This window comes from Clinocottus analis, unplaced genomic scaffold (assembly GCF_023055335.1).
Source record: "Clinocottus analis isolate CAN_PGR_092001 unplaced genomic scaffold, fCliAna1.0.p SCAF_1, whole genome shotgun sequence".
Lineage (NCBI taxonomy): Eukaryota > Metazoa > Chordata > Actinopteri > Perciformes > Cottidae > Clinocottus > Clinocottus analis.
The window spans coordinates 5,231,494-5,247,338 of NW_027175820.1; the positions used below are offsets into that span (position 1 = coordinate 5,231,494).

General features: G+C 41.6%; 1 protein-coding gene across 18 annotated transcripts in view; it reads right to left on the minus strand.

Annotated features, from left to right (window-relative positions):
- madd (MAP-kinase activating death domain) overlaps positions 1–15,220 on the minus strand; it is a 47,008-nt gene extending 31,788 nt beyond the window's left edge. For 14 of the 18 annotated variants that reach the window (XM_068577367.1, XM_068577375.1, XM_068577360.1 and 11 more), the window contains exons 1-7: positions 14,918–15,219; positions 7,037–7,236; positions 5,348–5,986; positions 2,356–2,659; positions 1,206–1,337; positions 637–750; positions 452–532 (exon numbers count right to left, since the gene is read on the minus strand). In XM_068577367.1, coding sequence (XP_068433468.1) covers positions 452–532; positions 637–750; positions 1,206–1,337; positions 2,356–2,659; positions 5,348–5,986; positions 7,037–7,095 — 1,329 coding nt within the window. In that variant the 5' untranslated portion in view covers positions 7,096–7,236; positions 14,918–15,219. Of the gene's footprint in view, positions 1–451; positions 533–636; positions 751–1,205; positions 1,338–2,355; positions 2,660–5,347; positions 5,987–7,036; positions 7,237–8,496; positions 8,580–14,917 lie in introns of those variants that run through there. The other 4 variants (XM_068577294.1, XM_068577285.1, XM_068577250.1 and 1 more) reach the window with 3 other exon arrangements.
- Between the last annotated feature and the right edge of the window lie 625 nt (positions 15,221–15,845).

A 15,845-nucleotide genomic window follows, 5' to 3' on the forward strand; every position in this document is an offset into this window, starting at 1 on the left:
CGTTAGATTATTTGGGTTGGAGGGGTAAGTTAGTTACTAGCAGCATTGCTAAATGTTTAGCTTGGGTGGGGGGGGTCCTAGGGTCTGATTTTTTTTTTTACCTCCAAGAGCTTGAGCATGCAAAGAAAACAGGAAAGAAAGGAAAAACATTTGTTTATGTTAGTGCACCACAAAGCCCAATTTCAAATGCTCACACTCATCTACAATACATACAACTGTGATGAAGAAGGAAGCCCCTACTCTCCACACTGCTGAAAAAAGAAGTTTTACATTCATATAAGCAATCAGTAAATAGCATTGAAAGGTCGGCTCCAGGGCAGCACCTGGGTTCATGTGGTTGCCAGTAGACACACTGGTTTAGTGCTGAGCCCCAGCTGCCACAGAGCAGCAGAATAAAACTATACACCACCGGTAACAATTCAAGAGGACCGACACAAATCACATGCAGTACCTGCTTCAGATGTTTCTTAAGCTCGTTTGCTTCAGGCTCTGGAAGAGGTGGTAGAATCTCTGCGTTGGTTGGTGCGATAACCTGAAAACAAGAAAATAAAGAAGTTGTAAAACAAAAAACATTTTAAAATAACAGACAAAACAAGATCAGAAGGGCGTTGCGGAATAGCGTGTCGATGCACCAACCTTGCTGCTGTCAAGGTCGACCAGCCACAAATCGTCGGGCATTTTGAAATCTGCTTTGTAGAGGAAGAAACTGGCAGGTACACCTATGATGTAAGGGGTGGGGGCAAGAAGCAGCTGTGGGGAGAAAACATACCGGTCAGTCACAACTTCATGTCACTGCGCCGGAGAGCATTTGCAATTCACCCTTCTCCAAGCCCCGCCCTTGAACGCAGACTGGCCAATCATAGTGGACAAGGGTCCGACAACTATTCGGCTCGACAGACTAATTTTATGGTTTCAAAATGTTCAGGCTGGTTTAGTTGATTTAGTGCATGTTACATATTTTTACATACACACACATGTAATTAGGTCTCTGCGTTTAACCTATCCATAGGAATTTAGGAGCAGCGGGATGCTGAGAAGCTCCCGGGGAGCAACCTGGGTTCAGTGTCTTGCTTAAGGACACTTCAACATGCGAACTATGGGAACTATAAGGAGACCAGGAATCGAACCGTGAATCTTGCGGTCGCAGGCAACCTCGCTAACCATGAGAGCTGCCAAAAAGCACAAAATGTATTCATAAGTTTTACCTGCTCGGCAGAGGCCATGCACGTTGGTAATAGGGGGATGACGGGAAACATGTATTCCAGAGGGTAGATCATAGCGACAAAGGCCATGACGCTCATAGACAGAGCGTTGTAATCTCTGGACTGAAGAATGACCTGAGGAAGATAAAAAAAACATCTATTTTGACAGAGACACAGATACCTTGTTGTCTTATCTCTCAGTAGATCGATCCATATTTCCTCTTTTGATCTCTAAAGTAAATGTACAGCCAATTTTGCAGCTGCAACATAAAAAAATGAGCTTTTAAGAAAAATTCATTTTGTAGCACAGAGTGCTTGAAAGTGAAGTAACTCTAAACGCTTCCAGGCATCACTTTAGTTCAGCCTGACTGAATTTAATGAATGCATTGAATTCACCTTCAAAAAAAGAAGGGAAAAAAAGACTAAATGGATGAATACAAGATGGCAGCGTTTCATACAGGTGGAGAATGTATTCACGGTGGTCGACCCCATTCAGGAAGACTTTTTGATAGATATAAGGTCGTCTGGGACAACAAAAAAATATGTTTCGGTTGATGGAACATCTATTTAATTAGGTGGCCCAGATAAATTCTGTATTTGAGAAACACTGCCAAACAAAAAAAGCAGAGAAATTGTCCAGGATTTAACAGGCAGTTTGGACTTCAATCGTGACTGAAGCTGCAACGCTGAGTTTTAGATTTGGAATAGTTAGAAAATGAGGCTGTGCATCAAATATTATTGATGCACAGCCTCAATTATTATTCTTTGTCTGCATTTAAGTGAAATGGCTTTAGTGGGCCTCCGTCCAACAGAAAGCGCCTAATGAAGGTCACTCAGGATATTTCGCAGTAGGGTCTTTGAACAAGTGAAGTGTGGACATGAGGCTGCTTTCGATAACAAACGACTGACCAATCACAGCGCACTAAATACAGAATCTACTCAACTACATTGCGTGTTCTCTCTGCGATGATGTGCGCTGTGCTGAGTCGGTATTAGTTGCCGTAAAGCATAATTTTGTGCAAGCACGGGCACAGAGACGGAGAGAGGAAGTTTACAACGAGATCTCACTCTCTAACTTCTAAAATACCGATAGCAGAACCGTTAACTTCAGACCTTACGTATTAAGAACCAGATCGCTCTGCCCGTCCCTTACCTTGTGCTCTAGCAGGATGCAGCTGAGGACCTGGAGACAGGCGTCCACGCCCAGCAGCTCTAAGGGCAGGTGCAAGGGGAAGTCAACCATGGAGAATCGGGAGTTGTCCGGCAGGGCGAAGGTGAGTGCCCGTTTGAGTTCATTGGGCAGGACTTCCACATCCACACGCCTCTGACCAGCCACTGGTACCGGGGAACGAAGCAACCGGTACACCCAGGATTCAATTTCCCGCAGGTCCGCCAGCAGCTGGCTGCCTTTCTCTTCCACCGACAGCGCCCCGGTGAACACCCGCCACATGGTGTCCCTGTGAAGGATGAAAACAGAGCGTGTATCCAGAGGGATTCCTTTGCAATTATTTTAGACATTTTATCAATTTTTTTTTTGACACCTTCAAGAGTTGTCCTTTGTCAGACCACTGATCTAAAACAAAAAATAATAAATGTATCATGATATAAAACAGAGAGAAGCTATATACCATCAAACCTGAGAAGCGAGAATAAGAATTTCTGGCATTTTTGTTGGATGAACTTTAAGACTAATATTTTCAATAGTTTAAGATTCTGATGAATGAATAACATAATTTGGCCCTATTATAGTGGCAGTTTGAACAGGTATAAGAAAAATATGAATACACTTAAGTATTGCAATATTATTTTAATCTATTGTACTACGACAGTTTTCCTAAAATTAGATAATAAATCGTTTGCCAAAAGTATCGCAATATATTCAATCAAAACCCCTATTTCACATGTATCTTATTGCCAATACATAGCACTAATATACAGTGACTCCTATTTTCAAAACAGTTTCACCAATATGCAAAATATGTTAAGCTTAACAAATGACAATGTATTGTCCACAGTAATTTTTGGGAATTAACAATTTGTTAATTTAATTGCAGCAAACAGGCACTACGAGGCCAACGAACTCACTAATATAACGAACAAATGAGATTTTATACACGAGAGGCTCTTAAGCAATCACCGAAATATTGATGTGCAAAACCTCCATTCTACACACACATACACACACACACGCAGTGAGAATATACACTCTAGAGAGGGTATAATGACACTGTGCGTGTGTATGTGTGTGTGTGGTAAGGAGGGAGATAAATCATTAGTCCTTTGGAGCCCTCCCACCAACTGCAGCTGCTACCCAAAGGCAGCCAGAGACCTCAATCTGTCAGAACCGCCATAGAATAAAAGGTGCTCGCAGCCGTTATGCAATGGCGCTCCTGCTTCTTTGTCATTGCCACGCAACCTTTCAACCAACCATATACAGGGAGAAGGTTCTCAGTTTTGCTCGGCCTATGGCTTAAATAACATTTTTCTGAGCCTGTCGGGGAAATCTATATTGATGATGATATCAGCTGCAGCATTTTATCAGAGGAAAGAAGGGTATGAAATTATCTGTGCATTTGAGGGATAATGAGGGTAAACGCTACACTGGTTATACAGCTATAAATACATACATACATATATATACATAAATGAATAAATAAATAAGAGGGCTGGAAAACACGTTGGGTGACCAACAAGCATACTGGGCCTAAGCCAGTGTGAAATGACAGCCTAATTAGCACTTTGTGACAAAATTGCAATCTATTGTCTCACCCTGGATATCCAAGAGCGTAATACTGCCACAACACAGTGTATGTTTGGCTGTGGGCGTTTTCTGCAGCAGGAACCAAATAGGAATCAATCAACGCGGTTTAATTTAGAAGAAAAATCACCACACAAAAACCATCAACTCTTGGGTTCTCCAGTCTAATAAGCACAGCACTGTGCTGGATGCCGTTCCTTTTTATAAAGTGGGTGAAACATGCAGCTCCTACATTAAGTTAATTTGAACTCATTCCTTTTTATAGAACGGGTGCACAACTATAAAGCAGCTAAAGTATCAGTTATTAAAAAGGTAATTTTTCTTAAAAACTGCCTCTGTACCAAAGCTGAAGCGACAGCATTTGAATAAATATAATTTGCTCGAATATAAAACATTTTAAAAGCACTGTGGATATTTTGCTTGCCGGTATTTATCATGGAGGTGGAGTGTGATAGCATAAAGCGCACTGTGAAAACATGACAAACTGCAGATGGCCTGCAAAACTGCCTGGAGCCACAGACACAAGCCCTGGTATTAATTGTGCAACACAAACATACAGATAGCAGGAGGACAATGAGAGAAACAGATGGAAGGAAGGGAGAAGGGCAGGGGGGGAGAAACACTGTAGAAGAAACAAATCTTTGTTATTTTTTGGAAACATTTCTAGCTTTTGAGTGAACAGTGAAAACAAGTGAAAAGGATTAGGAGCGACTGTGTTTGTCGTCAATAATCGGAATGCAATGCCAGCAAACGCAGTGAGGCTATTTAATAAAGACGAATCAAGCATGAACCGTATTCACCTTCTTTTTTGCGTTTTTAAGCATGTTATTCATTCTTTTTTTGTTTATGTATTGATGTGCATACATGTACAGATTTATACGGGTAAATTTCTTTGACCGAGACTTACTCCCCCCCCCTCCCGAACTTGCTAGAGGCTATCAAGTTCATTACAGTCCACAATATAAAAAACGGTCGTTAAGTCAAATTCAAGGACTAAAAAACCGACGGCGAGAAGTAAATGACATGGTTTCATTAAAAGCAAAAGGTTTAATGCCCTTGGTAATGTGAATGAACTCGTAGCAATTTGCCCAATAACGAGTTGACATTGTGAGTGAAGCCGTGTTAAAAGCAATAAGCATTCTTTATCTGGCAAGCTTGACTGTGGTTAGTATTTTTTACAGTAACCAACAAGATTTTGCTACAGTTTGTTTTGCTAGAACCACCTTTAAACCAAAATAGCTATAAGCAGGGCCATCTAAAATGCATACTACGTAAACACATGCATGTTTTAATGTGCACCAAAGGTGAAATGGTAAACAGAAAGAAAGAAAACCCAAAACCGTGAACTGCACTAAAGAAGAGCAGCAGGTGCCGTCTTAAGCCTCACCTCTGGGTGGTGCGAGGGAGCCCAGCTCGTTGAGTTAGCCTCTGACTGCAGCAGTCCACGAGCCTCTTAAGAATGTATAAGCATTCCCTGAAGGTGGAGAAGAAGGGGTAGTGGCTGAGTATGCACAGCGAGGTGAGCGTGCTGTTGCGGTTCCTGGCCGCCATCTTGGCGGCGCTCCGCCTGTGCTGCGGGGACTTGCCGGCGTTCAGCTCAGCACCCGGTTGTCCGCTCTCCTCTCCAGAGGCAGGTGGAGTTGCCGAGTCAGCATTGTTAGGGGGCGATAAGGCGGAGGCAGGGCCGCCACTTCCATCAGACCCGTCGCTAGTGGTCTCCGTCGCCTGCGCTGCCGCCTCCGTGTGGCCGCTTTTGTCCCCGCGGGCGCGATGGTGCCCTCGCTGGAAAGAGCGGTAGAAGTTGACGCAGATTCCATAGCGGGTGATTCCCGAGTCCTTGTCCGTCAGCGTGAAAACAAACGAGGAGTCGTCGCGGAGGCTGACCCGCCGCTGGCGTATACTGAGGCAGCCCTCTGGTTGGCAGAAAAACACCACGTCTGGCGGGAGCGGGAAGTCATGGTGGTCCTCCAGCGGGTAGCGACGGAGAAGCTGAGGCGTCTGGGCCACACTGTCACTACTTGGTTGCCTGGAGAAGGGATGGAGAAACATTAGTTTTGACTTCGAAAAGCAGTTGTAGCACTGCGCCATTCATTAATTATGTTGCTTAATTGACCCTTTAGGTAAGCTCCGCCCCTTGGGGCTACTCTGTCAAACTGTCAAAGCGACAGTGGAGCTCACACGGTCACTAACTGCACTCTGAAGAATAAACAAAAAAGCAATTATAGTAACCTCTCTCTGGTTTCCTTATCCGATATTTCGAATCCTAACGCTGTAAACTATGGGTTTATCTCGACCAAACCAGATTCAGACATTGTTGAAAAAGTGGAATGACAGTGGAAATGACAATGTGTCAATCTGCTGTTTTGGATAAACTAAAAAGGATTTTACTCTGAACAAAAAAGGTCCATCACTAATAGGATTCTTTATTTTATGTATTGTTTGTATGATTAGACAATACAATCCTGTGTATACATTCAGTATACCTTTATTAGCTAGCGTAGCATAGAAGTGTTTAAGTGCATCAATCTGCTGATGTTAATCTTTTAAAAACGTTGATCTCTGAGTATCATTATCACGTAACGTTTAACCATGACGAGCTCCAAAACTACTAGACGAGCCTGAAAAATCAAGAGAATCTAAATCTTTTGATTTTTACAAAAACAGTGCAAAGAGGCACATGGGCAAAATGTTATTGAGCTTCTGCAGGCAACAGGTAGAAGATGATTTAACTACCAGGAAGTCCAGTTTGTCTGCTTATCGAACGCCAACACGCCACAAAGTGGTTTACAAATCCTTTGAACCTGGTTTGTACGACTCTTGGCAGTAAATTGTGGAAACTGTCGATACTTAAAAAAAGGTGAACAGTTTACTGCCACAAAGTCATGGTTCAAGCTAAATGTTGTGCTTTATGAGCTCACAAACTAAGGACTTGTGCAATCATTTTTCATTGTGCTATTTTGTGTTATATTTAGTATGACCCCAAGACTAAGCATATTCACAGTCTCCCTCATGACTAAAATGAGTAGGAAATTCCATTAAACCAAAACTGCCTCTGGAAGTTGGAGTAGGAACCGACCGTGCGCCGACCACCACCAAGTAGTCCAGAAGGCGAGGGCACATTTTCTTTTTCTCCATCTTGAGCTGAACACGTCCCGTACGTCACAGCATCCAGGATTTACGTTTCCTTTTGAGTCAGTGGTGGTTTCCCATCACATCTGGGAGAGTCCGGGTGTAAAGTTGAAATGCAGCTTCTTGATTATCATTGTGATGGACACACTGTAACACAAGAAAAAGACTCTTAACTCTTTTATGAAAAGATCTTCTGATAGAATTTTGTCCTTCCCGATACAGATTGAATTACCTGTACTTGTGTATCGGTAGATACAGAGTACCAATCAGATGACAGAGCGTTAAAACAAGTATATTGAATATCCATTTAATATTGCTGTGAAAAGATACCCTTCAAACAACTGTATTAATTTAGGTTTTTAAAAAATACAAGATTACATTCAAACACATGATAATGTTATAATCTACCTTCCCCCACTACTCAGTTTTACTTAATGGAGCTCATGAAAATTTCCATTACCGTTAGCTCCGATTATTTAGCCCAGCTGGGCTGTGTGCTGCTCACCAAGAGCTAGCGTTACCGTTGAATAAAATGCAGCCTTATCAAGAAAAAAGTGTTCGTGCTAGTTTGCACATGTGCAAAGACAATCGGTCAGAATGAACGGATCGTGTAGCGAGTGAAACACATTGTTGTTTTTCTTCCTGTGTAAAGCAAATGAGCTGACAAATGATAACTGGGAAATCTGTGCATAGACTTGCATCCTTGTCAGTACCCAATCCAGCATTTGAGGCTGTATCAAAGCCATTTCTGACACACGTATTCATACTTTTAGGATAAAAATCAAGATAAAAACATTTGCATGTAAATGAATGCTAAACAACGTGGATGCATTGTGAAGAACTCTGGTCCCAAGCACTGCATAACATAGCTGCAAAATTAGGCCAAATGTGGTATCATGATTAATAGCGGCGGGTTTTATGTCGAGGACTACAAAACAAGTTGTGTGCCGTATTATTCTACTCAAGTTAGAAGTGGTTTGAACTTTCCCTGTACCAATACTAAAACTACTTCTCAACTCTAAATGACAGTTGATGGTTTAAATATAGGTAAGTTTGAAGAGGACTGATGCCTTGAACAGATTTATAACTGAATTGTATCAGTTATAAAACATGAGAGCAGACAGAGATCAATGTTGCGTTGTGCAGTTTCTAGTTGTTCAAAACAGGGGAAGTGGGTTTATGTGTACGAAACTATCAATGACAGATTGTAGGAGACACAAAAGATAACAGCATTGCATGCTGGTTGATTGAGGCTTCTTGGAAAACCAAACAAAAACTCATTCCATTGAACTCATTTAGTCCCAGGATAAAAAGTCGGCTAATATTGCAAGATGTCTTCTGGCCTCTGCTGGAAAAATGCCGTTGAAATATCACAACTGCATTTCACACAAAATGAAAGACAATTACCAATGATGTCACATCGGCGTTTTCATTCTACAGAGGGAGCATCTGCACCAGACAGGTACACGGCCGACGGTGAGGACAAGGCTGGCGGATGCACAAAAAAAGATGTCAGACATGACAAGCCTACCACGAGCATGTCCAGTCAACCAAAGATAATAAAGGCTGCGAATGCGTCCCTAAAAACAAAGCAAAGTAAAATGGTACTTTTCTATAAAACTTTGATAGGGTTGCAAGTGCTTTAGTGTTGTTTTTTTCTGTAGCCGCTTGCTTTTTTTTTTTGTCAGAGGCTGAAGACTTTTCTGTCGAGGCTCAGTGACATGGTAAGCAGCCGAGGGGCCTCGGTGGAATAATCCCCCTTCATAGCTTGAACTACGGCTCTTTAATCTCTGTAAGGTAACTGCAGCAGACTCCACTGGCTCCTCAACAGATGGCTACTCAGTCCAGCATCATCCCACTCACAAGAAACTGTACTCATCACATTAGAAACAGCCGGATGGACAATTTCTGACATTACGTTAATTATGTGCGGCAAGTTTTCGACCGTCTGTGCACATCCAACATTTTTTAACTACGAGAATTGGCAGTGAAAGCTCAGGGAACTTTGAGAATGTCGGTTTGCTGCCAGGAGAAACCCACACATGATATCATTGGTGGAAACTGGTCAGTGCTAGCGGATATTTTATTAAGAAAAGATGATTGGATTTTGATCAAAATATAAAAAAGGGTCATTTTTCTGAATGTTGTTGTGACCTAAAAAAGGGAGTTCTCCATCTCATCTTGACTTAACATTTTTACCATAGAAAAAAAACTATATTTTGGCTGCTTCGTTGCCGGCACATGATCATAAGTAAGCCAGCTGTGCAAAGGTGCTTAATCGCCTCAGTGCTCTGAATGGGCTGTGCATGTGATGAGAAAGCACTCCATTTAAAACAAGGGAGAGATTATGCTCGCCTCAAGACCTGTTACTGAAACTATTTACACCAACACTTTTTCATGTAATGTTATTAGCCGCAATAATGGGACACGTTACTAAAATGCAGAAGGAAGCTGCCACGCCCCCCAAACAAGGAGGTCAGGATTGAACTGCTTCAAGTCTGTTCGTTAACCACCAATGTGTTTTTTTCTTCTTTTTTTTTTTTTTTTTACATCTACAGGGGAAAAAAGCGCCATCGGAAGAGCAAAACAATGTGCAATTTAATAACAAAGAACCACTAATCTCTGCAGTGAAGTCTGGCTTATTGAGAAAGCGGTCAGCCTGTCTCTCCCACAACAGACTTCTTTCAGCATGATTGTTAAACGTTGTCGTAAAATGGCGGCTCTACAAAGAAAAGCTCTCGCTACGTCAATGAGGGATGTGCACCAAAAACTGCCGACTTTTCACGCGTTAAGACTGCTGAATACCAAAACGTATGTTCATTATGATATTATACGTCAAACATCAAGGCAGTATAATAACAGGCGGGACAATAGGGGTGTTGAAACATATCTGACAGCATGGATAAGCCCACATTAGCAACTGTAACGCACATGTGATGAGTGAGAGGAAACTTCTTTCATGCCACGGCCAGCAGCCTTTACCCAACACCAACAAACACCGCATTTACAATCTCCACCCTGAAAAGCAAACACTATCCCCTGAGCAGCATTTCCTTGGCTCTTAAAGGTTGTTATCCCTCCACTGATAAGATAATGGATGCATAATTTAACCAGTGGTTCATAGACTGTGCTATTTAGTAAATTCCAATTGAAAGAGTAATCCGGGAGGAAAGTGACTGGAGCGCAAATATGTGCCGACTTCAGTAAAACTAAAATCTGCTCTTCAAGCATTATTATGTTTACTTATTTGAGAATGCATTCAAATTAGTAGGAAGACTTAAGGGTTTATACTCAAAAATAAGGACAATAAATAACTATTCAAATGGAATCTGTGTAGACTTTGTGCAAACTCTACCGCTTCAATGCTGCTATAGAAGATGTTGGTGGTTGTGTCATTGTCCCCTGGATGTGTTTCACAGGCAGAATAAGTAGACCAATCCTTCATGGTTTTTAGACAAGTTCTCTCTCTCTCTCTCTCTCTCTCTCTCTCTCTCTCTCTCTCTCTCTCTCTCTCTCTCTCTCTCTCTCTCTCTCTCTCTCTCTCTCTCTCTCTCTCTCTCTCTCTCTCTCTCTCTCTCTCTCTCTCTCTCTCTCTCTCTCTCTCTCTCTCTCTCTCTCTCTCTCTCTCTCTCTCTCGAGATAATTTACAACTAAAACTATAACGCCTCATGAGGAACACCCACTGGTTAGGCTATGTTATAAAATAGATTGTGTGTGTTTTATGTCATTATTCAAACCGTTATTTATCAGAAAATAATCCAATTGATATTTTGAATCTCTTTGACAAGAGGGTCCTGGTCAAGATGGCTGCATGAATAAAAAACAGATAACAGACTTAACTAGGTACTTTGCACTAGTATTACCCAGGAACCTTTGGTCATTTGTAATATTTGAAATAGTGTGAATATGTTGCCATTTTTAAAAAGTAAAAATTCCACCGCAAATTACCTACCATGCATACAGTGGTAGTAGTATTGCAATTACGATGTGATACTATTTGTAATACGCAAATCAGCATCTTGTTTGGTGTTTTTGCACGTTTTATATTTTCTCTTTGCATTCTTTCTGACTCTTTCCCCCAAATTATAGAGGCTACATCTGGAAAAAAGCATGGAGACCCATTTGTAACAGAGCATGAGATCAATATAGTATCACATAAAAATAAATAGGCCTATTGATAGCATGATTCTGGACCAAATACAGACTTTACTGAGCCTATTGTCTGAAAGGTAGCTGTGAGGGTGTCTTAAACATTCAAAAACACATTCAGACCACCAATGGGGGTGACTTGTGAAATACATGACTAAATTTGAATTAACGTCAACCGTAAGCAAATGTCACATTTCATGCAACACGAGCAGAACAGAGGCAGAAGAACGGACTGCTTGCAAGTAATCAGTTGGGCGCTGCAGTCACACGTCCTACTGTCCGTCATTAACCCTGGCAGCCACGCCACGGCCATGTGACGCAGCTGTGTCCATTAGGGGTGACTTTATCACAGAGGGCTTCAGATGCATGATGGGTCTAATTATGTTTAATAGCTCCCCTTGAGAGTAAGAGAGTCATTCATAGAGGGACATAATACAGAAGTGAATTAGACTCCTAATGGAGCACGATGGTAAAATGGTCAAAATGTTACTTAATTACAGAATAGATCCCAGAAGAAGAAAAGCCGACGATTGCTACATTGTCACCGACACAATAGCAACAAAATATATACAAACAGAGCAACTTTAGAACTATGAATGAGCAACACTGTCCAATGCAGCAGTATTTGATGTGTGCGGTGCCATAAGACAACTCGGAGAGCTTAAAATACGTCTTACTGAGTCAGCTTAATGTCAGCTCTCGTCATATTTAGTTTAAATATTCAAATATACTGCGAGCCTGACACTACACTATCTGCATGTAAATGAACTAGACCCAAGTAAACTGTTACTTTACATAAATAAGTAGATCTGCTCAGAGAGACTTGATAAAACGTACCATTGAGTTGAAACACGTTCTATCTATATCATGAGTGTGTTGGACAGCAGGGATGAGTCCTGATACAGAAACTTTAGTCTTTAGGTGTCGGCCGATAGCGTGTACCGATCAGATACCAGTGTTTAATTGATAAGCTGTATGCCTCACTGTGGCGAAAAGAGACTGGGATCATTTGTTTATCCGTAAGGCAACACCTGGCTTCACTTAAACCATGTCTTTCCAAACATCATTAAAATAACATACAAGCAACTTGATGGAAAAATCAAGTCTAACAAAAGACAATCTTTCAGCCAGGAGAGCGTTTGTTCCCTGTGTGAAACTAAAACTTAACGTTGATGTTATTTGTCACATAACTCGTGTACTTCAGTAAACGTCCGTGGTTATTTTGAACCTAAACAATGATATTTTCCGAAGATCCACAGTGGTTCTTTTGCCTTAACCTAACTAAGTATTTCACAATCTTTACCTCAATAATAACTTAAAGGCAGATATTGTTGGATGAGGATGCGTCTCACGCACGTGCACACACACGACAATGAATCAACATGCAGATCTGGCAACACAAATGCGTCCTGGTGCAAAGCCAAAATTGCTATTTTATGAGGCAGCAGAGCAGGAGGCAGACTCTTCCAGCACCAGGAAACAGAACCACAGCATTATTTTTAGATGAGGGTGGACGGACTACGCCACTTCAATGATTGAAGCAACGAGCTTTGTATTCAACCTTTGTTTCTCCCTTCTAATAAAAAGAAATACGGGATAAAAGAAAATCGCTACAATCTTCAAAAGGAAAGATAACAATGTTGGTGAACACAGCAGATGAATCTGATCCACGGGCAGCATCACTGCTTATATAAGCTCTGAGAGGAAATAGATATGATTCACGGGCCTTGAGCGTTGACGGTTGCACTGATCGGCAGTATGTCGAGATGGAGAGGACACACAAACGAGAGAGAGATGAAGTGTGGATTAAGTAAATTGATCCTTTGCGTTCTCCCTTTTAGATTACAATGCGTTCCTTATTGATCCAATCGTAGAATGTTCCACAGCTGATTGAACAGATAGGCGAACCATTTGGTTCCCGTCAATAAAACCTGCGAGCACAAAATGAGTGGATCTTTCCAGGCTCTCTCTGACTAAAGAATCATACTATTACTCTCCCTCGCTTAGTTACATATATATTCCTGAAAGAAAATGTACAAAAGACGTTCAACTTTATCCAGCTTGTGAACAAATTTTTCATCCCAAAACAGAAGCATGTCTGGTTCATTTGTAAACAATAGTATGTGTTAATATTTGAGTCGTGTAACATTGTGCAAACTGTCACATAAAAGTGAGAAGGCATTGCATAACATTAATGACATGCCTACCTTGTTTTATTCAAGAACGGTAATGGACCAAAATGTTTTCTTCCCACGACTTTATCCATTTTTTATAGATGTATATGTCAGTTTTATTGTCAAATTTATTGTCTCTTTTCTACTTTGTATTGCATCACTCCGAATTAAAAAAGCTGTGTTTTGTTTTACATATATTCTTATCCAAATCAAATGTCACATCAGGATCAATGAAGCTGATATTATCTTGTCTTAAGTCAGAAATATAAAGCTAGTATCCAACATGTATGTCTGCTTAAATTGAGTCTGAATATTTGGTACTAAAAATAGACCTTTCATATTTCTGACCTGAAAGCATGTTAAAATGTAGAATGCACAAGGAAGGTTTTGCTTACGACGTTGCTCGATTGTGGTGATATAGTGTACTCATGCTTTCCCCAAAACCTGAAGGCCTTTTGACTCAATATATAAAAATCACAGAGCACTGCACTTTAGGTGACACATTTGTCCCCCACCAGTGCAAAGTGGGATGGTCCTCTGTTTTATGTTTACATTTATGATACATTATAATATCGATATAGATACAATTTACTGCAAAAAACTGCGGATAAATATGATACATTATAATGTGTTGTCTCTCTTGTTCACACAAATACTACGCATTATACATAAATAGCTGCAAAAAATTGAGTTGCATTACTTTTTAGATTTAAATTCACTGTCCTTATCTCGTGTGTGTGTGTGTGAGAGAGAGAGAGAGAGAGAGAGAGAGAGAGAGAGAGAGAGAGAGAGAGAGAGAGAGAGAGAGAGAGAGAGATGCTGGGTTTGACATCGTGTAAAACAATACAGCTGCAAAGCGACACGGTTTCAACAGAAAACGGGTGTCTGTTACAGCTAGACGTAGGCTACGAGGTTAGTGTGTTACCACCTAACGAGGTGTGTGTGTGGAGATTAGAGGGAAGTATACAACGAGGGAGATACCACGGAGATAACGTGGTGTCAACACCTCCCTGGTCGCTGCAGGAGAGCTAGCTTGAGTTTATGACAAGCTGTCAGGCCCCTTAACTCGTCCTACACGTTCACCCCTAAAAGATGCTGCCGCTCACCTCCACTCAGCTAGCTAGCTTAACGGGCTTCTACGTCACGACCTATCTATAGCTAAAATCGCTCAAGGTTCTGTTAGCAGCTAACGTAATTAGGTTAGATAGCTTACGTTAACGAACAGACGTTAACTAGCTAGACATGTCAATCAAGCTACTGGTTAGCATCTAACGTTAGCTAGCTAACGCCAAGTAAGAGTAGCCAATTAGCGTTAACTGACGAGATAAGTCGCTCGAGCTACCGTTAGCAGCTAGCGTGAGATGCTAACAGTAGCTCCAGCGATGTATCTCGTAAAATAAAAGCCTGTCAAATGTGAAAACAACAGTGGTAACATCAAAAAGCAGTGGCCACGAATGCATTCAATTGGTTTAAATAGCAGAGACGTTAGGTGGGAACACCCCTACCTCCTGCTCACATCAGGCCCGGGTGGGATGGGAACCCCTCCGCGGTCACAGAGGTGTCCGTCCAGCCTCCTCTCTCTATATCTCCGGTGTAACGTTCGTAATGTCTGCTGAAAACGAGGCGGCGGCTTCCTCTCACGGGCTCACTGCGTAAATAGGTGATGCGAAAACGGGCGAGTGTGTCCGCCTCTCGGCTCAGTCAGTCACAGACCTGCCTTCACAACATCCTCCTCATCATCGTCGACGTCGCTCGACAGGGAGTTCCGCATATCGAGACCTAACGGAAGCAAACATCAAGCCGGACGAAGCCCAGTGAATGCGCTCCCTCCGCGGGGACTAGCGTCGTGTGGTGGCGGCGGTTCACTCAATAATCAGTCTGGTCAGCGGGTCGTGTTTATCCCCTCACAATGCCGGAGGAAGCCCTTCTTGGAGTTGCAGCCCTAAAAGAGCCACCTCAGAAACTATAATTCACAACTTCTATTATCAGTGTGAAATGATTTTTTTTTTTAGGTATACCGCCATTAAGCATATTTATATCCCCTTAGTGTTAATTTAATTTCCCCTATATAGCTAGCACTTCAGGTCTGATGCTAAACTGCATTTTGCGATTACTTGTACTAACTAGCCAATGCCAATACTGTTTAATCTGTATATTCTAAACGTGGTACATTAATCTGTAAAAGGGGTCCTATCATTTTAAAATTCAAAACTTATGTGTAGACATCAACATTTCTCTCCCAATTATTTCAATTGCACCAAAAACCCTAAAATGGGAATTCTGGTAATGTTTATTCAGTGTAGAAGAAAACAAACCTAACCACAAATGAAATGCAGACAGGGACTAATGCGTCTGTGGTTGCATCGGTTTCCTCAAAGCAAAGCCGTTTTTCAGGGCCCTGAGCTGTTGACAATGTTTTGTGATAGTCTAAAA